Source organism: Tamandua tetradactyla, chromosome 16, assembly GCF_023851605.1.
Source record: "Tamandua tetradactyla isolate mTamTet1 chromosome 16, mTamTet1.pri, whole genome shotgun sequence".
In the NCBI taxonomy this organism is placed as follows: domain Eukaryota; kingdom Metazoa; phylum Chordata; class Mammalia; order Pilosa; family Myrmecophagidae; genus Tamandua; species Tamandua tetradactyla.
This window is the reverse complement of record NC_135342.1, coordinates 50,052,086-50,078,755: the sequence shown is the minus strand read 5'-3', so window position 1 is coordinate 50,078,755 and position 26,670 is coordinate 50,052,086. Positions and strand designations below refer to the sequence as shown.

The 26,670-nt window shown below is 39.6% G+C and overlaps 1 protein-coding gene across 2 annotated transcripts in view; it reads left to right on the top strand.

The window, feature by feature from the left end:
- The window catches only part of AMFR (autocrine motility factor receptor), a 67,627-nt gene extending 42,115 nt beyond the window's left edge, over positions 1–25,512 (top strand). For both annotated transcript variants that reach the window (XM_077132491.1, XM_077132492.1), the window contains exons 9-14: positions 8,913–9,103; positions 11,054–11,157; positions 16,283–16,417; positions 20,134–20,217; positions 22,831–23,015; positions 23,875–25,512. In XM_077132491.1, coding sequence (XP_076988606.1) covers positions 8,913–9,103; positions 11,054–11,157; positions 16,283–16,417; positions 20,134–20,217; positions 22,831–23,015; positions 23,875–24,022 — 847 coding nt within the window. In that variant the 3' untranslated portion in view covers positions 24,023–25,512. The remainder of the gene's footprint in view (positions 1–8,912; positions 9,104–11,053; positions 11,158–16,282; positions 16,418–20,133; positions 20,218–22,830; positions 23,016–23,874) is intronic.
- Positions 25,513–26,670: the final 1,158 nt, after the last annotated feature.

Here is a 26,670-nt window from a genome sequence, read left to right as displayed (position 1 = left end):
CTGGGAGTCATGTCCCCCGTAGAGAAGGGGAGGGCAGTGGGTTTGCTTATCATGTTGGCTGAGAGAGGGAGGCCACATCTGAGCAACAAAAGAGGTTCTCTGGGGGTGACTCTTTTTTTTTTTCCCAATCTTTTTGTATTAATTTTTTAATTAAAAAAAAATAACAAACACAAACAGTCTTAACTTATGATCATTCCGTTCTACATATATAATCAATAATTCACAGTATCGTCACATAGTTGCATATTCATCATCATGATCGTTTCTTAGAACATTTGCATTAATTAAGAAAAAGAAATAGAAAGACAACAGAAAAAAATTCATACATATCATTCCCTTTACCCCTCCCTTTCATTGATCACTAGCATTTCAATCTAAATTTATTTTAACATTTGTTCCCCTGTTATTTATTTGTATTCCATATGTTTTACTCCTCTGTTGATAAGGTAGATAAAAGGAGCACCAGACGTGAGTTTTTCACAATCACACAGTCACTTTTTGAAAGCTGTATCATTATACAGTCATCTTCAAGAAACATGGCTACTGAAACACAGCTCTACATTTTCAGGCAGTTCCCACCCGCCTCTCCATTACATCTTGACTAACAAGGTGTTATCTATTTAATGCATAAGAATAACCTCCAGGATAACCTCTTGACTCTGTTTGGAATCTCTCAGCCATTGACGCTTTATTTTGTCTCATTTCACTCCTCTCCCTTTTGGTTGAGAAGGTTTTCTTAATCCCTTGATGCTGAATCTCAGCTCATTCTAGGATTTCTGTCCCATTTTACAGGAAGGTCCACACCTCTGGGAGTTATGTCCCATGTAGACAGAGGAAGGGTGGTGAGATTGCTTGTTGTGTTGGCTGGAGAGAGAGGCCACATCTCAGCAACAAAAGAGGCTCTCTTATGGGTGACTCTTAGGCCTAATTTTAAGTAGGCTTGACCTATGCTTTGTGGGGTTAAGTTTCATATGAACAAACCCCAACATTGGGGGCTCAGCCTATTGTTTTGGTTGTCCCCACTGCTTGTGAGAATATCAAGAATTCAACTTGGGTAAGTTGAATTTTCCCCATTCTCACCGTTCCCCAAAGGGGAGTTTGCAAATAATTTTTTATTCACTGTTCAAATCCCTCTGGGATTTATTGGGGGCATCACTCTGGACAAACCAAAATCTCATGCCCTACTCAAGGTTCCATGTACTTGTGGTGTTCAATTTAACTCTCCACATAAGTTATATTAGGAAATGCACTAGTCAAAATATAAATTTTGTACCAAATAAACATTTTTTTACTTTAGTCTTATACATAAGTTAAAGTTTTAAAATATTAATTAGCATCTGTTTTCAACACCCTGCAGTAATGACATTCCTTTGTTCTTCCTCATGCAAAAACATTTTTTAAATTTATACATTGAGTCACTATCATTATACACTCTAGGCATTCCTAGATTATACCATCTCAGTCTTTATTGTCTGTCTTTCTTTCTGATTTCATTTGTGCCCCCAGCCCTCCTCCCTCTATTCATTCTCACATTCAGCTTCATTCAGTATTTTAACATAATTGTATTACAGTTAGGTAGTATTGTGCTGTCCATTTCTGAGTTTTTACAATCAGTCCTTTTGCACAGTCTGTATCCCTTCAGCTCCAGTTACCCAATATCTTACCCTATTTCTATCTCCTGATGGTCTCTGTTACCAATGAAATTCTCCAAGTTTATTCACTAATGTCAGTTCATATCAGTGAGACCATACAGTGTTTGTCCTTTTGTTTCTGGCTAATCTCACTCAGCATAATGTCCTTAAGGTCCATCCATGTTGTTACATATTTCATAACTTTATTCTGTCTTTCAGCTGTATAATATTCCGTCGTATGTGTATACCACAGTTTGTTTAGCCACTCGTCTGTTGATGGACATTTTTCCATCTCTTCGCAATTGTAAATAATTCTGCTATAAACATTGGTGTGCAAATGTCCATTTGTGCCCTTGCCCTCATGTCCTCTGAGTAGATACCTAACAATGGTATTGCTGGGTCATATGGCAGTTCTATGTTTAACTTCCTGAGGAACCGCCAAACTGACTTCCACAGTGGTTGTACCATTTGACATTCCCACCAACAGTGGATAAGTGTGCCTCTTTCTCCACAACCTCTCCAGCACTTGTCGTTTTCTAGTTTATTGATAATAGCCATTCTCGTGGGTATGAGATGATATCTAATTGTGGTTTTGATTTGCATTTCCCTAATAGCCAGGGAAGTTGAGCATCTTTTCATGTGCCTTTTGGCCATTTGTATTTCCTCTTCTGAGAAGTGTCTGTTCAAGTCTTTTGCCCATTTTGTAATTGGGTTGGCTGTCTGTTGTTGAGTTGAATGTTCTCTTTATATAATCTGGATACTAGATCTTTATCTGATGTATTGTCTCCCATTGTGTAGGCTGTCTTTTTGCTTTCTTGATGAAGTTCTTTGATGCACAAAAGTGTTTAATTTTGAGGAGTTCCCAATTCTTTCTTTCTTTCTTCAGTGCTTGTGCTTTGGGTGTAAAGTCTAGGAAACTGCTTCCTATTAAAATTTTATAATAATATTTCCCTACATTTTCTTCTAACAGTTTTATGGTCTTAGATCTAATGTTTAGGGATCCATTTTGAGTTAATTTTTGTATAGCGTGTGAGATGTGGAACTTCTTTCTTTTGCATGTGGATATCCAGTTCTCTTTATTGAAGAGACTGTTCTGTCCCAGGTGAGTTGGCTTGACTGCCTTATCAAAGATCAGTTGTCCATAGATGAGAGGGTCTATATCTGAACACTCTATTCTATACCATTGGTCAGTATATCTATCTTTATGCTAGTACCATGCTGTTTTGAACACTGTAGCTTCATAATACGCCTTAAAGTCAGGTAGCATGATACCTGTAACTTCATTTTTTTTCTCAGTATACTTTTAGCTGAGAAAAGGTCAGGGTACCCTGCCCTTCCAGATAAATTTGGTTATTGTTTTTTCTATTTCTGCAAAGTAAGTTTTTGGGATTTTAATTGGTATTATATTGAATCTGTAAATCAATTTAGATAGAATTGACATCTTAACTATATTTAGTCTTCCAATCCATGAATACTGTATGCCCTTCCATCTATTTAGGTTTTCTGTGATTTTTTTTTTTTTTTTTTTTTTCACATGGGCAGGCACCGGGAATCGAACCTGGGTCCTCTGGCATGACAGGCAAGCATTCTTGCCTGCTGAGCCACTGTGGCCCTTTCTGTGATTTCTTTTAACAATTTTTTTGTAGTTTTCTTTGTATACGTCTTTTGTCTCTTCAGTTAAATTTATTCCTAAATATTTTATTCTTTTGGTTGCAACTGTAAATGGAATTTTTTTCTTGATTTCCCCCTCAGATTGTTCATTACTAGTATATAGAAACACTACAGATTTTTGAGTGTTGATCTTATAACCTGCCACTTTGCTGTACTCAATTTATTAGCGCTATTAGTTTTGCTGTGGATTTTTCAGGGTTTTCAACATATGGTGTCATATCTTCTGCAAACTGTGAGAGTTTTACTTCTTCCTTTCCAATTTTGATACCTCTTATTTATTTTTCTTGTCTATTTGCTCTGGCTAGAACTTCCATTATGATGTTGAATAACAGTGGTGATAGTGGACATCCTTGTCTTGTTCCTGATCTTAGGGGGAAAGTTTTCCATTTTTCCCCATTGAAGATGATGTCAGCTGTGGGTTTTTCATATATTCTCTTCATCATTTTGAGGAAGTTCCCTTGTATTCCTATCCTTTGAAGTGTTTTCAACAGGAAAGGGTGTTGAATTTTGTCAAATGCCTTTTCTGCATCGGTCGAGATTATCATGTGGTTTTTCTTCTTTGATTTGTTGATATGGTGTATTACATTAATTGATTTTCTTATGTTGAACTATCCTTGCACACCTGGAATGAATCCTGCTTTGTCATGGTGTATAATTCTTTTAATGTGCTGCTGGATTTGATTTGCTAGAATTTTATTGAGGATTTTTACATCTATATTCATTAGAGAGATTGGTCTGTAGTTTTCTTTTTTTTGTAATATCTTTGTCTGGCTTTGGTATGAGGGTGATGTTGGCTTCGTAGAATGAGTTAGGTAGCTTTCCCTCCACTTCAATTTTTTTGAAGAGTTTGAGCAGGATTGGTACTAAATCTTTCTGGAATGTGTGGTAGAATTCACATGTGAAGCCATCTGGTCCTGGACTTTTCTTTTCGGGGGGCTTCTTAATGACTGATTTAATTTCTTTACTTGTGATTGGTGTGTTGAGGTCATCTGTTTCTTCTCGAGTCAATGTTGGTTGTTCGTGCCTTTCTAGAAAGTTGTCCATTTCATCTACATTGTCGTATTTATTAGTATGAAGTTGTTCATATTATCCTCTCATTACTTCCTTTATTTCTGTGGGGTCAGTGGTTATGTTTCCTCTTCCATTTCTGATTTTATTTATTTGCGTCCTCTCTCTTCTTTTTGCCAACTTTGCTAAGGGTCCATCAATCTTATTGATTTTCTCATAGAACCAAGTTCTGGTTTTGTTGATTTTCTCAGTTGTTTTCATGTTCTCAATTTCATTTATTTTTACTCTAAGCTTCATTATTTCTTTCCTTTTGCTTGCTTTGGGGTTAGTTTGCTGTTCTTTCTCTAGTTCTTCCAAGTGGACAGTTAATTCCTCAGTTTTTGCCCTTCTCTCTTTTTTGATGTAGACCTTTAGGGCAATAAATTTCCCTCTTAGCACTGCCTTTGCTGCATCCCATAAATTTTGATATGTTGTGTTTTCATTTTCATTTGCCTCAAGATATTTACTGATTTCTCTTGTAATTTTTTCCTAGACCCACTGGCTGTTTAAGAGTGTGTTGTTGTACTTCCCCATATTTGTGAATTTTCTGGTACTCTGCCTATTTTTGATTTCCAACTTCATTCATTTATGATCTGAGAAAGTGTTTTGTATGATTTCAGTCTTCTTAATTTATTGAGACTTGTTTTGTGACCCAGCATATTGTCTATCCTTGAGAATGATCCATGAGCACTTGAGAAAAAGGTGTATCCTGCTGTTGTGGGGTGTAATGTTCTATAAATGTCTGTTAAGTCTAGCTCGTTTATTGTATTATTCAAATTCTCTGTTTCTTTATTGATCCTCTGTCTAGATATTCTGTTCATTGATGAAAGTGGGGAATTGAAGTCTCCAACTATTATGGTAGATGTGTCTGTTTCTCTTTTCAGTGTTTGCCTCATGTATTTTGGAGTATTCTGCCTTGGTGCATAAATATTTATGATTGTTATGTCTTCTTGTTGAATTGTTCCTTTTATTAATACATAGTGTCTTTCTCTGTCTCTTTTAACTGTTTTACTTTTGAAGTCTAATTTGTTGTATATTCATATAGCTACTCCTGCTCTTTTCTGATTGTCATTTGCATGAAATATTTTCTCCCAACCTTTCACTTTCAATCTGTGTTTATTCTTGGGTTTAAGATGTGTTTCCTGTAGACAGCATATAAATGGGTCCTGTGTTTTAATCCATTCTGCCAGTCTGTGTCTTTTGATTGGGGAGTTTAATCCATTAACATTTAGTGTTATTTACTGTACAGGTAGCACTTTCTTTTACCATTTTGTCTTTTGGATTTTATATGTCATAGCTAATTTTTCTTCTTTTTACCTTTACTAATAGTCTTCATTTCTACACTGTTCTCCACACCTCTCTCTCCTGTCTTTTGTATCTGCCTCTAGTGCTCCCTTTAGTATTTCTTGCAGAGCTGGTCTCCTGGTCACAAATTCTCTCAGTGATTTTTTTTGTCTGAAAGTGTTTTAATTTCTCCCTATTTTTGAAGGACAATTTTGCTAGATATAGAATTCTTGGTTGGCAGAATTTCTCTTTTAGTAATTAGTAATTTAAATATATCTTCCCACTGTCTTCTCGTCTCCATGGTTTCTGCTGAGAAATCTATGCACAGTCTTATTGGCCTCCCCTTGTAGGTGATGGATTGCTTTTCTCTTGCTGCTTTCAAGATTCTTTCTCTTTCACATCTGACATTCTGATTAGTAAGTGTCTTGGAGTACATCTGTTTGCATCTGTTTTGTTTGGGGTATGCTGCTCTTCTTGGATCTGTAATTTTAAGTCTTTCATAAGAGTTGGGAAATTTTCAGTGATAATTTCCTCCATTTGTTTTTCTCTTCCTTTTCTCTTCTCTTCTCCTTCTGGGGCACCCACAACACATATATTCGCTTCATGTTGTTATTCAATTCCCCGAGTCCCTGCTCGTATTTTTCCATTCTTTTCCTTATATTTTCTTTTGCTTGTCCGATTTCAGATGTCCCATCCTCCAGTTCACTAATCCTATCTTCTGCTTCTTGAAGTCTGACAGTGTAGGTTTCCATTGTTTTTTTCATCTCTTCTGCTGTGCTTTTCATTCCCATAAGTTTTGTGATTTGTGTTTTCATACTTTCGGTTTCTTCTTTTTGTTCATTCCTTGCCTTCTTTATATCCTTCCTCAATTCATTGATTTGATTTTTGTTGAGGTTTTTCATGTCTGTTCGAACATTCTGGATTAATTGTTCCAGCTGCTGTATCTCATTTGAATTGTCGGTTTGTTCCTTTGACTGGGCCACATCTTCAATTTTCCTAGTGTGATTCATTTTTTTTTTGCTGGCGTCTAAGCATTTATTTACCCTAATAGTTTATTCTGGAGATTGCTTTCATTTCTTTTACCTAGGGTTTTCTTGCTGGGTGACTTTGTTGTCTGTCTGTTCTTTGACATTCAGTTCAACTTATTCTGGACCACTAGCTTAGGTTGTGTTGAACAGAGCAGATTTTTTTCAGTTCTTGTTTTCTTGTTTCTTGCCCTGCCTGTATGGTGCCTTTTTCCCTCACCCTTAGGAGGGTCTGCTTAGGTATTATAGACCCCAGCCAGATTTTCCCAGACCAAACTCGCCTCCTGTCAGGAGAAAAGAGTCACCTGCGTCAGTTTTCCCTGAGGGTGAGACCCAGCAGGTTGAAAGACTTTCCTGTGAAGTCTCTGGACTCTGTTTTTTTCCTATCCTGCCCAGTATGTGGTGCTTGTCTGCCTGCAGGTCCCACCAGCATAAGATGATGTGGTACCTTTAACTTCAGCAGACTCTCCCTGCTGGGGGTGTGGTGGAGACAGTGGAGAGGTTGTGGCCTGGCTTTAATTGCTTTAAATTTCTAAACCTTGGGGTCTGAATTCCTTGAGGGAGGGAATACACTTGAGCTGGGCCCCACCCCTCCCTTGGGGAAGGCAAAGGCTCCAGACACACTGTCAGAGAATCTTGTTTCTGCCTATGCCTGGGGCAACTGCAGCCTGAGAAGCCCTACCACTGTATCCCAAGGCAGTCAAGCCTTTATAGAAACACAGCCACAAAAAAGAAAGAGAAAAATCCTTCTCAGAGCAGGACCCCCTTCCCCAGGTTTCCCAGTCAAGAGCATAAGTTGGTATGTTGCTTTGTGTACCTTCAGATCCTGTGCTCCCTCCTTTCCTTCAGGGCCCAGACCCTTTCAAATATTATGTGCTATCCGATCCAAAAAATCTCTGTTTCTGTTTTTTCTTTTTTCTTTTTCCGTCAGCCCTGCCCCCTCGGCACCAGGGCGAAAATCAGCAACCTCCGCTTTGACCAGGTTCAGTTGAGCTGGGGGCCTATTTTTAGTAGTTAGAATTTGTGAATTAATTCCATAATTGAAGCTTAGTTGCACTCAGCCCCTGCTAGTGGTAAATGCTCTTTCCTTTCCCCTCTGGGAAACAGCCTGTTGGGGAGGGGCACCAGCTGCTGCGGCTTGGGGAACTCACGGTTCTGGGGGGACTCGCAACTGGTCCAGCTGGTCCAGGCTTGGGTACACTGTGTGTGTAGTCACTGATGTAGCCCCAGGAGTTGTTCTGTACTGTTCCTGGCTATTTAGTAGCTGTTCTGGAGGACAAACTAAATCCCACACTTCACTAAGTGACCTTCTTGGCACTGACCTCTGGGGGTGACTCTTAGGCCTAATCTTAAGTAGGCTTAGCCTTATCCTTTGTGGGTATAAATTTCATATGAACAAACCCCAAGATTGACAGCTCGGCCTATTTGGTTGTCCCACTGCTTGCAAGAATATCAGGAATTCTCCACATGGGGAAGTTGAATTTTCCCCCTTTCTCATCATTTCCCCAATGGGACTTGTCAGGGCGACTTTTACCCCATGGATGTCATGTTGCACGTAGTGGGGAGGGTAATGATTTCACTTGTAGAGTTAGGCTTAGAGAGGCCACATCTGAACAACAAAGAGGTTATCTTAGGGATAACTATAGGCAGACTTAGCTTTTCTGCTACAGAAATAAACTTCACAAGAGCAAGCCTCAAGATCAAGGGCTTGGTCTATTGACTTGGGAGTCCCTTATGTTTGTGAGAGTATCAGGTGTTTCCCCAATGGTAAAGCTTAATAGTTCCATATTTTTCTCCTGCCCATCAAGGGACTTTGTGAATATTTTTTAATTAACTGCTCAATGTACTTTAGGATGAATCCAGGTATTACACTAAGCTATACAGATTTATAAGCCCTCATTCCCATTCTGGCCTCCATGACCACATGGATTTTGAAGTAGCCAAATTGTGTTGGAGAGAAATATGGGGAGCCGTACAATGAAGTCTGAGTGAAGAGTGGTCATGACCAGGAGCTTGTTCATTAAAGAATAAATTGTCACAGCAGAACACACTAGAAGTATATTAAAGTGAATTGGGCAAAGAGATTGTAATGGCAGCAAACTTATGTTCATTGTTTTTCCTCAACATTTAAATCTCACTGGTGCTTAATAGGAACACATTTGATTCATTGAGTACTTCTGATCAATTTTTTCAGGAACATACTAAGGAGCAATTAAATCATATTTCATATATCTTATTTTGGACTTCTTTGTAGCTCCTGTCTTCGCTCCTGGCTTGAACAAGACACCTCTTGTCCAACATGCAGAATGTCTCTTAATATTGCTGACAATAATCGTGTCAGGGAAGACCATCAAGGAGAGAACCTGGATGAGAATTTGGTTCCTGTGGCAGCAGCTGAAGGCAGACCTCGCTTAAATCAACATAATCACTTCTTCCACTTTGATGGTTAGTTGTTTTCAACTCGAAAACTATACCTAGAAGGGTTTCCCCCCTTAAAAAGGTGCTCTTTTAATTATAAATTCCCCTGTACAGGCCAGTATAATAATATATTTCAATCTTAAATAAGAGTGTTTGGTGAGTATGGATGATAGCAGATAGCATTGAAGGATTTTCTGTACCAGGAACTTTGCTAAATCCTGTGTGAATATGGGTGGGAGTATGGGTAGGGGTGTTGCAAGTAGCAAAATTGAATCAACTGTGCCTTCAAGGAGCACACTTAGTTTAATTAATAGTTAACCTTTGTTAATAATCTACTGCCTTCATGTAGTACTTAAGTCTGTAATGAAAGATCATTGAGTACCTTTTCTGGTGAGTACCAGAAAGCAGAATCAGAGCTGGAACCCTATTTGTTGGTCCATTAATTAGGAATGCTATATCGTCCACCAGTGTTAAAAAGAGTTGTAATAACAACCACACTTGAAGTTCTAAGGCCTAGGACAACATATAAGGGCCCAATTGATCATTCTTCTAATTCACACTATATTAAGCTATAGATTTTCATCAATTCCAACACCGTTAAATTCTGAGAATTCATATTTCTGATTACTGCTATATACTAGGCATCACCAGAATTTTGTTTGAAGGACTGCTACTCAGATTTCTGGTTTGAGGTCCAAAGGGTGAAGTAGGGTGGGAATGGGAGTGGTGACATGTTGGTGAAACCCCTACAAGAAAGGACCAAGGAGACTGGAGTTAAGTCTCTGGAGAGTCTGTGAGGGACTCCTTGACTGGCTAGACCAGGACTGTGGGAGGGGCTTGGAGAGGACTGGATTGGTTGTTATGGCATGTCTCAGGTAAGTCTTCCAGAAAATACTAGCAGATCTTGGAGATGGATCCTAGATTTGCATTCCATTATTTTATGAATTATTACTGCTCAAAACTTAGTCAAAGCTTTGCCCATACTTATTTCTTACTAATAAAATAATTTTTTTTTTTTTTTTATTTTTTGCATGGGCAGGCACTGGGAATTGAACCCAGGTCTCTGGTATGACACGCAAGAACTCTGCCTGCTGAGCCACCATGGCCTGCCCAATTTTTTTTTTTAATGAGACACATTTTGTTAGGAGAGAACTTTGAGGTGGTCATTTAATTTATTTTTATAATCCATGCCTTAGAGTTCTTTTCTTAGCAAAATTCCCCCAGGACAGCAGACTTGGTGCCAATAGCCCACAAGCCTGTATCATAGTACTCTTTAAAAAGAATTTCAAATCAGAAAAGCATGGTCTTTAAATTGGATTACTAAGGAGAAAATACTTCATAAACGTAGTTGTGAAAATGCGGTATCTCCAAATGAGTAGCTGTTTATATAGTATGAAAGAGAGGAATGAAGCTCATCAAAAAAGCCTGTTATATGGTGGTGCAACAGTGGCTCAGTGGTAGAATTCTCACCTTCCATACCAGAGACCTGGATTCAATTCCCGGAGGCTGTCCATGGCAAAAAAAAAAAAAAAAAGCCTGCTATAAAGATTTTTGAGCTATGGAAACCTTCCTTATATTTTCAGTCAAGAGAGTGCATAGAGGGAGTTGTGTGACTCAAGCACCAGAGTGTGGCAGGAAAGCCTAGTGGTGAAGTCTTCTGCAACTTAACTGCCTGGCTTGAAACCCTGGTCACTGTTGTTACTGATGAATGACCTTGGGCGAGTTACTTCTGAGTGCCTCAGAGGCCAAGAGCAAGGCGATAGGGTCACATCTCTGAGAAGAGTAAAATGGGGATAATATTAGGTGGTACCACATAGGTTCAGTGAGGAGTAGTTAAGTTAATCCATATGAAACACTTGGCACAAGGCTTGGTTTATAGTATGCCCTCAGGGAATATTAGCTGTCATTATAGGGTGTGTAGTAGGTGGCACTTAAGAGTCAGACCTCAAACTTTTGCTGGATTCTCATTTGTTTTAGGGTCCCGCATTGCAAGTTGGTTGCCAAGCTTCTCAGTTGAAGTGATGCACACCACCAACATTCTTGGAATCACTCAGGCGAGCAACTCCCAGCTTAATGCAATGGTAAGGACCACAAAATGCTTTAGGATGATCAGTAATTAGGAGGGAAAGAAAAGCTGGAGCATGTTTGCCTTGTTGGTCTTACTCAGCTCTGGCAGAGCAGCAGGATTTTCAGGGGCATTTTTTTTTTTTATCCATTGGGGCTACTTCAATTCCTGAGTTTTAAAATTTGAAACTGGTTGGTTATGCTGACTTTCATTTTACTTGTGTGGCAGATAACCTTTTCAGAGTACTACAAGGTTCATTCTCTTGTGATTAAGGCCTACCTTGGGACTCTTCTTGACTTAAGCCAAAATATTTTGGGGTAATTATTGATTGGAGTAAATGATGCATCTCTTATTAAAAATTATAAGAGGCCTACAAATGTGGGTTTTTTTTTTTTTTTTTTTTTTTTCTTTTTGCATGGACAGGCACTGGGAACTGAACCCGGGTCTCTGGCATAGCAGGCAAGAACTCTACCTACTGAGCCACCATGGCCCCAAATGTGTTTTTTCATCTCTGTTCCTTCCCTTCCACTCTCACTTCTTCCCCAAGTATATATAGGAACCTTGAGATACCAAGGCACGTTTTTGGCTTAAGGATATTGTTCATAAACTTTAAGACTCTGTATTTTTCTAAAGCTTTGTTACTTATGTTGTTGAAGAAACATGTTTCACCATTGCTGAAATCCAATACTTACTGTAATAGTAAGTGCAAGAGTCTTAAAATGCAAACAACTTAAAAATAGTCCTGCTTGGAGTAGGTTCTCTGACTGACCTTGGTAACCCTGGCTAGTATCTGTTCATCAATTAATTAATTCATCTTAATTCATTTATTCAAGAAATTGGTACTGAAAGCCTCTTCCTGTGGTAGGCACTGCTGTTGATAACAGCAGCCACAGTGTATAGACATTGTTCCTGCCCTCAGGAGGTGTAAATTCTAGTTGGGGAGACAGCTTATAAACACAAACAAATAAGATAATTGCGGATGGTGTGGAGTGCTCTAAAGGCAGTAAGGCAGGCAATGTGGTAGAAAGTGCGTGGGATGGCTATTTTAGAGGAGACATCCTGAGTAGTTCTCTTGGAGGCAGTAATATTTAAAGTTAGACATGAGGTTGAGATAGAAGTAAATCAGGGACAAGAGCCACTAGTGGAAGAATTAGTGGAAACAGTAGGTTCAAAGACAATGAGGAGAGAATGTGCTGGCAATACTGTGGCTTGAGCCTAGCAAGTAGAGGAACAAGGTAGTGATTTAAGTTGAGTTTGCAGAGACAGATCACGCAGGCACTTGAAGGCCACTCTCAAATTTAGATTTATACAGAAAGTACTACAAGACCGTTAAAGGCTTTGTTACTTTTTTGTTTTTTATTGTTGTTTACTTGTTTATTTCAGGGTACCGAGGGTATTAAACAATGATTTGACTTCTGGGATGAGATTGAATTGTAGAGGGGCAGAAATGGAAGCAATGAGATCATTAGGAGGCTGTTGCTATAGTTCAGGCAAAAGAAAATGGTGGCTTATATGATGATGTTGACAATAAAGATGAAAAGAAGTGGGCAGATTTAAGACATTTTTGTAAGATGGCAGGACTTGATGATATTTTGATTTGGATGTGGGAGTAGTAGGGTGAGGGAAGTGCAGGAAAGAATATTGATATGATAGATTTGGGTTTAGGCAGCTTGTTAGATGGTAATGCCATACACTGAGATAGGCAGGACTGGGGAAGGAGTAGGATTGGGGACAGGGACTCAGCGTTTTGTGTGGCTGGATAAGTTTGGAATGTATATGCGACAGCCACTTCTGAGAGTCTTAAATCTAGGTCTCTGTGAAGACAGTAAGCTGAAGATACACATTTGGCAGTTTAAGCAATAGGGCTATTTAAAGCAGGGTGCTGGATTAGCTCGTCTAGGGAAAGAATGTAGATTGTAAAGAGAAAAAGGCTTGGGACTGAGCTCAGAGGTTGTCTAGCATCTGGTAAAGAAAGCAAGACATAGATGGTGAAGGAAAACCAGGAAATGGTGGTGACCTCTCCAGAGGAGTATTTCCAGGAGGGAGGAGACAACCACATGGGAGTTCTTTTAATGTGAGGGCTGAGAAGTCACCATTGTATTTCTCAGAGTGGAGGCCATTGAGTCCCTGGAGAACAAGCAGTGTCTGGCCTGATAATACCAATACCAGATTATGGTGGATTGAAGAATAAATGGGAGGTGAAGGAATTGATAGTATCTATCTGGAAATAGGTTTTTATGGGAATGGGTAAGTAGAGGTGGTAGCTTGGGAGGTTGGTAGTATCAAGTGGAGTTTTTGTTTTTAAAACTTTCGAACCAGCCATTTATTTACATGTTTCAAAAATTAGAGGTTAACAGTGAGTTATACTTCATTCCTTCTCCCCACCCTCTGCCTTACCAACTTTGATTAGTTTCTTCTTTATTATGTTTTTCCAGAATATTTAAATGCAACTATAAGGAAATATCTGTATATATGAAATTCTTATTCTTTTCCCCACAGGACTTTATTGTTATTATTATTAATTGATTAATTTTTTAATAAAGAATAATTTTAGATTTACAGAAAAGTTGCAATGATAGTACAAAAGTGCCAAGATAGTACAGAGAGTTCCCATCTAACCCTCACCCAGCTTCCTCTTTTGTCAATATCTTACATTATCATCCCCATGGGTCTTTTTTAAAAGACAGATTCTATAGCATGTTTGGTTTATGAATAGAAGTGATCCCTAGAGGGGATAGATAGGAGAGAAGAAAAGAGTTAACTGAAAGATGGAAGATGACCTGGGAGCCTGGGCCTGAAAGGGGCATTGCCTTTAAAGTAAAGGCTTGGGTGCTGCAGAGATTTGGTTTAGAAAGAAGGCAAGGGCTTCTCACTGGCTCCTGCCTTCTCAGTGTGTTACCCTGCCACGTCATCCCTAGAGAGGAGAGTATCTTAGAATGCAAACAGGTTGGGAGTGTGGGAGCCTGACTTGGCTACTGATGACAACTGTCAGGTGCTGTGTGGATAATTTGAGGGCAGGCACCTATTAAAATTCTACAGGTGAATCATCCTGTTTGCCTCCTTAAAACAAGCAGGATTCATGGGTATGTATCCCTCATAGGAATGAGAATTACATTCTAGGAGTTGATATATTTAGAATTCCCAGGCAGCCCTTGGCCATTCTTCCTCCAGTCCATAATGGTTTGGAATAGACTGTTTTTAGCCAAACAATATTAGAACCATGTAATAGAACATATATATTTTTTAAAAATTAAAGTTCAACATTTAACTTACTGGATTTTCTAGAAGAAAAGTTTTACTCTAATAAGATGAATCTTGGAAAGTTATTATTTTGAAGATTAGGGGAGAGCTGCTGTTTAAGAATAGGGAGGAATTTTACCTGATTTTAGAGGTTTATATAACTCTTCCCCAGTTAGCTTCAATTTGAGCTGGCGAAAAAAAATGAACTCATATTCGTGTAAGCACTGAGGGGATCCCAGAAGCACGGAGGCCTGGATATTCTACTTTACACTTCTTGTCTTGCCCATACCTTCCCCCAGTGACAACTCTCAGCAAAGCTTTGTGCAAGTTTGACTCTGATCTTTCTTTCAAGGCCATGACATTTGACACACATTCCACCCACTTTCTACAGTTTAGTATAAGTCCTTTAGGAGTTAATATCTCAATAGTAGACTTTATTGTGACCCTAAAGCAATTTTTTCCCCTTCTTCTTTCTTTTCTTCCTTTAGTTACTGGGATTTTTCCACAAATAAAACCTTGCATATAAACATTTGTAAAAGCAAATACAAGAAAACAAAAGAATCTGCAGATGCTTGGATGAAGTGTGGGCAGTAGTGTGCAGAGAGCAGAGTCTCTTCCCCCATGTACACATGCCGCCGTTACAGGTCCTGAGGGAACTCAGACATGTCTAGAACCCAGTTTGAAAACTATATCTCCAGGGCAGTATTAGGAATTTAAACTTTCTGTTCTCTTTTTTGTTTCTTTCAGATTGAGACATAATTTATGTACAGTAAATTTACCCTTTTGAAAAAGTATTCACCACTATAATGAAGATGTAGAGCAGGTCTGTTCCCTTCCTCTAGAACTCTCCATGCCTCTTTGCAGTCAGGTCGTCCCAGCACCAAAAGCCCCTGGCAACCACTTACCAGTTTTCTGACCTATAGCTTTGCCTGCATATTTTGCCTAGTTGTCCCTATAAAAATTATATAACATTATATAATAAAATCATACAGTACCTAGCCTTTTGAGTCAGGCCTCTTTCACTTGGCATAATATGTTTGAATTTCGTCCATGTTGTGTGTATCAGAAGATTGTTCCTTTTAGAGATTATGTCTTTAAGGAGAAGACATTTTTATACCTGAGGTATACTGAATTTTAAAATGAACATCTTTTAAAACTAGACTATTTCTAGCTGAGTCTGCCTTGAAATCATCTGGATTTCTGTGTTCTTTTTATTTTGAAATTGTTGCTGTTCCCAGTTACCTGTTAGGCATCCTGGGAAAGTCCTTAAAAGGATGGTAATTTGCTGGTGATCCACAGAATGAGGGTGGCCTCCTTACCTGTGCTTTCAAGGCAGGAAGTCAAGTTTAGTGCCAAAGCCAGCTGTTTTAGTTTGTTAAATCTGCCAGGATGCAATATACCAGAAATGGAATGCTTTTTAAAAGGGAATTTATTAAGTTGTAAATTTACAGTTCTAAGGTCATAGAAATGTCCAAACTAATGGTTCCAGAGAAAGATACCTTAACTCCAAAGAAAGGGCCTGTGAAGTTCGGGGTTCCTCTCAGCTGGGAAGGCATAGGGTGTCAGCTTTCTCTCCTCATTTTATAAGGATTCCCCAGGGGCGTTTTCCTTCTGCATCTCCAAAGGTCTCTGGCTTTGTGGGCTGTGTTGGCTCTAAACCTTTTTCCAAAGCGGTTCTCTCTTAAGCAATCCCACCTTGAATGGGGAGAGACACATCTCCATGGAAACCATCTAATCAAAAGTTACCACCCACAATTGGAAAACTATCAAAAAGACCCCACCCAGCAATATTAATTAAGGATTAAAGAGCATGCTTTCCTGGGTACATGTCATAACCTGCCATATACCAGTGACTGCTGAGAGTAAATGTTTCTATCACCTCTGTATTTGTATTCCTATAGGCTCATCAGATTCAAGAAATGTTTCCCCAGGTACCATACCACCTCGTGCTACAGGACCTCCAACTCACACGCTCAGTGGAAATAACAACTGACAATATTTTAGAAGGACGGATTCAAGTACCTTTTCCCACACAGGTAAACTGGGTATTTTAAGTATGACAAATGGATTTCATCTTTACTAAGATTTAATCATCTAGATTAATTTTAGTTACTTTTTAATGGAATATTATTTATGATTTGTTAAAGGAGTTCTCTAAACTCTCTAACTATCCCCAAATTGTGACTAAGAACAGATCCACCAAAGAGAAGCAGGTTAAAACAAAGACAAATGTTTTTGGATAATTTTTTGTACACATGTATACCCTAAACTAGCCTTCCCTTGCCAATCCAAAAGGTCATAGCACTGATCCTCTAGAACAGGGGTTGGCAAACTTTTTCTGTGCAGGCAGATGGTAAATATTTGAGACCTTACAGGCTATACATCTCTGTTAGAACATCTCAACTCTGTAGTATTGGCACTAAAGCAGCCGTGGGCAATATGTCGGTGGATGAGCATGACTGTGTTTACAAGAACAGGTGTCAGGCTAGATTTGGCCTAAGGGCTATAATTTGCTGACCCCTGCTCTAGGAGATACTGCCATCTGTCCCCATTAGGCTTTGCACATTGGTGTGATTTTTATATTAGGGACAGTTCCCCTATATCTGTCTCTGAATCATGTATTTTTGACTTTTTAAGGCAAGTTCATGTCTCCCAACCCATCATATAATTTCTCTGATGTGTCAAAGAAGTATTAATATATTAAAGACAATGTTTACAGGCAGGACCAAGAGAAAAAAATATATACATATATATGACCATGGAATAACTTATCAGAAAATTATTCAACTTCAATGTTCAAAAATATATGGAAATCTATTAATAAAATCTCAAAACTTGAGACTCTCCGAAGAAGGAAAGAACCTGGACTTTGGAGTCAGACTGAGGTTTTAGATGTGACTCACCAATTCTCAGCTATGTTACCTGGCTGTCAGGTTGGATTCTCCCCTCAAGCAGACCCTGAGATAAGGATTTGAATGCAAATAGCCTGAGTGGAAGTGATCCCAAGAAACTAGTGGTGGTGGTGGTGGTGGGTCTGGATGTGAGACAGAGAAGGGAAGGAGCCAATAAAGAGTTCATTATCGAGCAAGCTACCACTGTGGGTGACTGGAGCTTAATCCCACGGAGGAACCGCCATGGAATCCAGTTAAAACATAAGCCTCCCAAGGAGTTGGGAGCTGGGATATTTATACATCAACTGAAGGGGTATGAGCCTCCCAAGTGGCTGCAGAATCTGCCAAGATCTTAAACTGGCTACAAATGAGAATAATAACACTACCTATTTATAGGATACTAAGATAGTTATAAGGAGGTAGAAAGAGGGATTAATTGATGCTGAAGGAGTACAGAATGTTTAATAAGGTTGATTGTACAGTTTCAGAAATGGATAGCACAATATTGTGTGATAGTAGCACAATATTGTAAGTATAATTTAAAAAGCTGAGTCTGAGTATGGTTGAAAGAAGAAGACTAGGGTCATGTATGTTACCAGAAGGAAAGCTAGAGGATAAAAATTGGGACTGTATAACTTAGCAAAACTTAGTGTGGATGATAACAGTGGCTAATTGTACAAATATAAGAAAGTCTTTCTATGAGTTAGAAAAATTCAGGTCATATTATAAGGGTTAAAATGGGATGAAATATGGGAAAAATAAAATTAATGGAAACTAAAGTTTATAGTTAACAGTAATATCGTAATATTCTTTCATTAATTGTAACAAAGTGCTTTACAAAGCTAAATGTCAATAATAGGGGGATATAAGGGAGGGGCATGGGATTTTTTTTTCCCCTTTCTTTTCGGAAGAAATGGGAATGTTCTCATATAGATCGTGGTGGTGAATGCATAAATATGTAGATTATACCAGGAGGCATTGATTGTACAGTTAGGTTGGATTGTATAGTATGTAAATAAAGTTGAAAAAAAAAAACCCAGAAAACTACAAAAAAAAAGTTTTGAATAATAATGCTAAGACTTTATGCAATAAAATGTTTGTTAAAAAAATAAAAGGAGCTAGAAATAGTCATGTCAAAGGTTTACCATGGTGCCACGTGTAAGGTAAGTGTTCAGCCTATGGTACCTGCTGTTGTCATTGTCATTACTATTATGTGATTATTATTATTGAAAGGGAAAGTAAATATGAGTCAGCTGATGGCTCTTTTTTAAAAATTTTTTTATTAATTTTTACATTTTTAAAAAAATATGACAAGAAAGAAACACATTCTTAACATATTATCATTCTGTTCTACATATATAATCAGTAATTCACATCATCATATAGTTGCATATTCATCATCATGATCATTTCTTAGAACATTTGCATCAATTCAGAAAAAGAAATAAAATGAAAACAGAAAAATAAAATTATACATACCATACCCCTTACCCCTCCTTTTCATTGATCACTAGCATTTCAAACTAAATTTATTTTAGCATTTGTTCCCCCTATTTTTTATTTTTATTCCATATGTTTTACTCATCTGTTGACAAGGTAGATAAAAGGAGCATCAAACACAAGGTTTTCACAATCACACAGTCACACTGTGAAAGCTGTATCATTATACAATCATCATCAAGAAACATGGCTACTGGAGCACAACTCTACATTTTCGGGCAGTTCCCTCCAGCCTCTCCATTACATCTTGAATAACAAGGTGTTATCTACTTAATGCATAAAAATAACCTCCAGGATAACCTCTCGACTCTGTTTGGAATCTCAGCCATTGACACGTTGTCTCATTTCACTCTTCCCCCTTTTGGTCGAGAAGGTTTTCTCAATCCCTTGATGCTGCGTCTCAGCTCATTCTAGGGTTTTTCTCAAACCCTTGATGCTGCGTCTCAGCTCATTCTAGGATTTCTGTCCCACGTTGCCAGGAAGGTCCACACCGCTGGGAGTCATGTCCCACATAGACAGGGGGAGGGTGGTGAGATTGCTTGTTGTGTTGGCTGGAGAGAGGCCACATCTGAGCAACAAAAGAGGTTCTCTGGGGGTGACTCTTAGGCCTAAATTTTAAGTAGACTTGACTTATCCTTTGTGGGGTTAAGTTTCATATGAACAAACCCCAAGACTGGGGGCTCAGCCTATAGATTTGGTTGTCCACACTGCTTGTGAGAATATCAAGAATTCAACTTGGGGAGGTTGAATTTTCCCCTGTTTTCACCATTCCCTGAAGGGGACTTTGCAAGTACTTTTCCATTCACTGATCAAATCACTCTGGGATTCATCAGGGCATCACTCTGGACAAACCAACAAAATCTCATGTCCTACCCAAGGTTCCATGTGCTTACAGTGTTCAACCAAGCTATCTACATAAGTTATATTAGGAAATGCACTAGTCAAAATATAAATTTTGTACCAAATAAATATTTTTTGCTTTAGTCTCACATATAAGGTGACATTTTAAAATATTAATTACCATCTATTTTCAGCACCCTGCAGTAATGACATTCCTGTGTTCTTCCTCAGGCAAAAACATTTTTTAAATCTGCACATTTAGTCACTATCATTATACACTCTAGGCATTCCTAGATTATACCATCTCAATCTTTACGCTGATGACTCTTGAATATGGAAATCTAGTTTATGCCTTTGACTCCTTTGTTTTCCCGTCAATCTTTGTAGGATTTTTAACTCTTTGGTGCTGTAGACTTTGTTACCATTACAGTCCAGCTCCTTCTGCCCTCCAGGTTGGCCTTGTAGCTGTCATTTAGTCTCTGAATGACTCTGTGCTGTTGGTGGCACTGTTTCTCTTTCAGAGGTCAGATAGCATTAGACCTGCATTGAACAGTCCTGTGGAAAGGCCCAACAGTGATCAAGAAGAGGAAGAAATATCTACTCAGGTAAAATTGGCACATGTGGGTATATGAGATTATGGAAGAGTAGCCTTTTCTTTAGTCCACCCATTGCATTGTGAGGCTCAGGGAAGGAACACAGAAGGAGGCCATATGTTACCTGGCTCGCTCTGTATTTCAGGTTAATAAATCCAGCTGTGCGCATGGTTTGGCCTTTGTTACTACCCAGGACCAGTAGTCCACTTCATTGGAATCACTCTCATGACCTAGAGGCGGCAAGAGTCATGCTGTCCCCAGGTCAGCGCTTCCATTTTGAATTTGAGTGGCAGAACTAGGAACGGCAAGACAAAGCTGGGCCCTGGCCTAGTATTCTCAGGGTGACTGGATCCATCCAAACCTAGGTGGGGGTTGACTAGGACATGCCCTTTTAGGAAGTGAGGCCAGCAGGTTTACTGCTCCCCACCCCCATACCTCACTTTTTCAGGCAGGATTTCTAGGTATTTCCATGCATTTCCCCCAAAACAAGACCCCTTGAGCAGTGGGGGAAGATATTATGGTTGTTTTGCGAACCAGAGCTGCTGAGAAAAATCCACTTTGGGTGATTTGGGGTACCTTTCTTTGCCTGAGAGCAACTCCTCTGACTGGTTTCCAGGGCAGAATCACGCACATATGTGCTCTTAGCCTTACATCCTAGGGGTCCCAGTTCATAATTCCCATTGCCTAATTGGTTACAGTCCTTTAAAAAATTTTCATGTGAGATAGGAAAAAATAATAATAATAATCTTGTCTTTGTGTTCCTGTGTTTGTGATACCTGGGGTTTTCCACATGCAGGGCTCCTATCTGAGGGATGCACTGCCTTCTTCACCAGGTCGGGGCTCTTTCTGAAGCAGATACTTTATTGTTTAATAAGTGACATGGAGGCTGCTCTCAACTCATAATTTTTCCCTTCAAATAGGGAAGTTAAGGTTTTTCAAATCTGTTTCTGTGTTAAATTTTTCATGTCCAAATCCATAATTGGTTGTGCCTCATTTGAAGAGTGGTGACTTTCAAAGAAGGGTTGCATTTTTGCATTTTTAGTTTCCTGGATAGCTGACTTAGTTCAAATTTTTATCACTAGACTGGCTTGGAAATGTCTGAGGGGAGGAGCCCATTAGATTTCTGTTTTAATTCTCCAACTCTGTTATAAGATTTGCATGAAAATTTCTGGATTTTTTTTTAACATGGTGGAGGAAAGTACTTACTTCAAAAGGAAGCTTGCTATATAATACTTTTTTAAAAAGCAATCAGTTCATAAAAACCTCAATTACATCAATTCTACTCTTCATTTAATCCAGAGTTTCTCTCCTGCCCCAGCTCAGGCCTATGCCAGGCTTAGACATCTGTAGCAGAGCAGGGGCTAAGAGTGGGCTTTTATTTCCTTTCTTTGATCTCCTCCTCTATTCACTAGCTCTTCTAGGGTCAGGCTTGAGTAGGATGGGGCAGTATGACCCCAGCATGTATATATTTTTATACACAAATACACACACACTTATATACAGAGAGAGATGGAGAGACATTATCCTGGAGACCTCCCTGCTACAGCTAGCACCAGAGACCTTGATTCTAGTTCCTTTGAACTTGACTGGCTTTTTATGACCATCCCTTCCTCTCTTCAAGTGGTCCAGTTGGCAAAGTATATTGTAAATATTTTCAGGCTGGTTCCCTCCTGCAAGATCTCATCCCTAGAACATGCACACAACAATGCCTTACAGTAAGTGGAAGTACGACTTGCTCCCATCACAGCCTCCTCTTCTTTTTTGTTTGCTTTAGCCAGTTGCTTTTAGATTACTTGGGTGTGTGTCAGTCACTAGTCCCTGTGTTCACCAAATGGGTAAATGAGTCAGGCTTTCTAGATTGTTCTCTCGAAATCCCGTCTCTTCCTTAGCTGAAGGTAGGAAGGAGTAGTAAGGGTGGGTGACAGAAAAGCGTAGCATACCAGTAACTCTTAAAAATGGCCTGTCTCTCAGCTTCTTCCACCTTAACCCTGTCATGACTCAAGGTGGGCAGTGCCTGCATAGATGGGTGGTTATCTGCTTATGGATGTGGGGACTTGGGCATTGCCTTGGGCTGTGAAGCTTCTGCCCAAACTGAGAAAGAATCCTATTTTAATGACCTATAATACAAGGAATCACATAATCCATTAAGTCTGTTTTGTCTTTTTAAAGATCCTAATAATTTACCTTTTGGGGGGTATAAAACTCATACAGTAGATGTGATAAGACGTGGTTTAATTTTTTTTTTTTTTTTTGGTGGTTTAAGTTTTTGAGTAATTAGTAGAATTGAACAGAAAATCTCTAGAATATAAATGCATTGTGTTACTAGTTTCTGAGAGTACACTTTTAAGGTGCTTCTATTTTTCTCGTTGGTAATCATATACTTACTCTACTAATATTGAACATCTTGAGGTGTGAGTCAGGCCTTTTCTTAGTGGTATACAAACCAGGCCAGTGTGCCTGCCCTCAGGAACCCACCTCATGCACGGGGGTGTGGTTCCTTCTTTCCTGCTTCCCACCTGCAGTGTGAGTGATGGGAGGAATCATGTAAGGGGAGTTCTGGCAAGGTGAGGATTCTTCAGGAAAGGCCTCTGCTCAAGCTGCTTCCTTGTTTTCTCTCTGTGTCAGACTGAGCGTGTTTCACTGGACTTCAGTCCTCGACTAGAGGAAACATTAGACTTCAGTGAAGTGGAAGCAGAGCCCAGTGAGGTGGAAGACTTTGAGGCTCGGGGGAGCCGTTTCTCCAAGTCCGCTGATGAGAGACAGCGTATGTTAGTCCAGCGCAAGGACGACCTCCTGCAGCAGGCTCGGAAGTAAGTTGGTTTTCTAGTTCTAGTTGGCATAAATCTAGTTGGTCAAAAAACAGTGGCCTGAAGGCTTTTGATATGCTGGGCCCACAAGGTGTCATTTAAAACAGATGTCAACACTGAAAAAAAATACACGTTACCTAAAACTTCCGATTTCAAGCCTCTTGAGAAATAAGAGGATCTGGCAACACTGGGCCCAACTGGTGATGGTGGGCTGGTGCTGTTGGGTGTCTCCTGTGGACATCTTCAGCCACATTTACATGGATAGAATTTAGATTCTAGCATGTTCTAAGCCTTTTATATTAATTCATTTAATTCTCATAACACCTCTAAGCTGGAGCACTGTAATAATCTCTACTTGATAGTCTTACAGCTGGGGAAGCTGAGCTTAGAACAGTTAACATTTGCCTAGTGTCTGGGCTCCCAAGTCCTGTCTCTTGACTGCAGCACTCCTTGGCCCAGTGCTGAGAACACAGTGCTCTGTATGCTTCGCTTCACCTTCCTGAACAGCAACAGCTGTGGCTGGAGACCCTGTGCTCTTATGGATGTTTAGGGGTTTTTGTTTCTCTTATTTAAACTCTTGAGGACAGGCCCAGTGTTGTGATGGGGTTAGTGCCCAGTACGGACCTTGTGAATGGATTGGGCCTGATGGGGAGGGTAAGGGCAGATCAGCCATCTGATCAGGCCTCATCTTGATGTGAAGTGAACCTTTGCCCCTCTATTGGGGGATAGACAACATTTTCATGGTATGGTTCTGAGTGACAGCTTCACAAAGATGTCTGGAAAGTGGAGAAATTAAAGATAACTGAGAAAAATGCTGTTGTGTGTTCCAGAGCTTCCCATGTCTTTCCCTTGTTTTCTGTAGGCGTTTCTTGAACAAAAGTTCTGAAGATGACTCGGCCTCAGAGAGCTACCTCCTTTCGGAAGGCACGTCCTCTGACCCTGTGACTCTGCGTCGAAGGATGCTGGCTGCCGCTGCAGAACGGAGACTTCAGAAGCAGCAGACCTCCTAGCGTTTCCTCACGTCCTCAGCCTCCTCCTCCTGCGCAGTCTGCCCAAGAGGAAGAGGCCTTTCCCTGTTCTGCTTGCCGTTTGAAGAAGTGGGCTTGACTGCATTGCCGCTGTATAAAGCATGTGGTCTTAATAGTGTTTGGACAGCTGACAAATTTAATCCTTTTTTGTAATACTTTCTATGTGACATTTCTCCTCCCCTTAGAAACACTGCACATTCTAACTCTAGGCATGATTTCTTTTGGCATTGTCTGGACTTACTGGGGATGGGGAAAGGTCAAGAGGAAGTGGGCAATCAGAGACCTGGTAGCAGGCAGCTTTGATTATTGGTTTGTGTATAAGGCACAACAAATGCTGGGGTGTGTCTAGCTGTAAATGTAGCAGTGGATGGGACATGGGGTAGGGGTGGGGGATGATCAAAGCAGTGAGGAGATTACAGTGTGAGCCTGACTACACATTGCTGGATAACATCTAATGTCAAAACTGCTGTTCTTAGGGAGGAAGCAGCCAGAATGTTATAGAGGCCAGACCCGTAGGCTTCTGCATCCCTGGACAGGCAGGCATCTTGGAAAAAGAACTCTTGGATAGATGCCTGGAGCAGAGGAGGGAAAAGCAGTTTAAGGTTGTAGAGTGTGAGAAGGAAATCTCTGTGTCCTAGTACCTCTGGGACTTGCTTTCTGAGCTCCCAATCCAAAGCTGGCTTTATTTCCGTTAACTCTGGTGCTCCTGATCTCATGAGTACCCCCTTCCTGTGTCTGCTCTCTATTTCATTGCCCACTCTGGACATGAGAAAGGTCAGCATTGAAAGGGTTAAGCAGCAAGCCTTGATTTTTTTTTTTTTTTTTTTTTTTTTTTTGGTTTTTATTCCTTAGGAAAATTAGGCAGTTCCAAAGCATTGAGGGTTTGGTCCCTGGAGAAGACATGGGCCCTACAAGATGAGAGAAATAAATTTTGGAGGATTGAATTGAAGAAATAAAAGATATCTTTCATATCTTTCTTCCCTTGAGTGCTTTATTTTCATAACTTTGTTGCTGTTGTTTTAATTAAACATAGAAAGGGAAGGTGAGGAATCTACCTGCCTTTGAAGCAGACCCAGTTCCTTAATCTTTTCCAATTCTTCATACATTTAAGGATTTGAAACACACAATCATAGGTTATACAGTTCTCTTTATGTTCCCCCTGGGTTAAAATTAAAAAAAAAGTATTTGAAAGCATAATTTTATGGTAGTCATTTTGGGACGAATCCAGTATTAAATAAAAAATGTATTTTCCACAACTGCAAGTTTTTAGAATGTTTAATAAAAGTAATTGAAAAAAGGGTGATGACTATTTAGGCAAAGATAATTTATTTCAATAAATCTTTCAAAAGCCTTACCTTAAAATGCTGTTAGTAAATTTCTGTGATTTTTTAAAATTTGTTTTGTTTTGCTGAGAGCATAGCTATTTGTTTCTGTTTTTATTGTAAAACAATAATAAAAAGCAAACTCTTCTAGTGTGTTGTGTGTGGCTGGAAGCTAAGGCAGTTTGATTTTCAAAGGTGCCAATGTTGAATCCCATTTTGATTTTGTGTACACTATTTTGGTTGAAGTTTTTTTTCATTTTCTTTAATAGGGAAATTTTATTTTTCCTGGTATTTATTTGGAGAAGGCAGGACTGGAGTTGAATTCCCCTTGTATCTATCTCATTTTTTTAAGGTTAAGGGGAGAAAAAGGTTATTTATTCCTTGAAGATTTTTCTTTGAATTGCATCTTGTACATATTAAAGGTGACACTGATTTTACATAGTCATGTTTCAGGTGTGTGAAAAGAGAAGATTGGAGTTAATTTTCGTCTTCCTGTTTTCCTTGAGGCTTTGGAATAAGGTAGAATGACAGTAATCAAAGCAGAAATGTCTTAAATAGCTTAAATAACCCAAAATGGTAATAACTGACTTCATCCTTAGACTTTGCACCTGGAGAGTCAAGGAAGGATTCTGGGCACTATACCGTCTTCTGGCTTCCTACTTCTTGGGAGCACCTGGGAGAAGTTACGGGCAGTGGCAGGAGGCCAGACAAGTGTCCTGTTACATTGGGCAGGTTTCCTGAACCACAACTCCTCTGGCCATCTTGCCTGTGTGCAGGGCTCAGGAATCTCCTCCCCTTGTTCTGCTACTGGTTCAGGCCTGGAATGGAGAACAAAGAATCTGTAGGGCAGGGTGTTCTGGTGAGCTGTGACTGAGTTGTTCCTGCCATCTCCAGGGTTTGGGATCTAGTATAGGTTACTCCTTCCATTTTCTTATTGCTGTGTTTTGTTAACATCTTGGATTCTCCGTTCTTTCTGCCCCGGCCCCACCCCCACTCCCACTTCCATATTTTGAGGCTTTTGTGTCCCGTAGGGAATGCAGGTCCATGTGGATGCTTGACATGTGTTATAAATCCTAGGTGCTCAGATGACCCATGTTTTTATCTTTAGTAGTAGAAGTAGATTTGACCCTTGGAGTTGTGCTTTTCCCAGGGCGGGAAAGGAATCTGAGTGTTCTTGAAGCAGATCATAGCGTGGACAAGGAAACAATGGCCTTGCCGACAAGGTGGCTGGCATCGTCTGCCTGGCTGACCTAGAAGGCCCTCTGTGATGTGGATCCCCTGCCTCTCAGCTCCTTGTCCATATTTTCT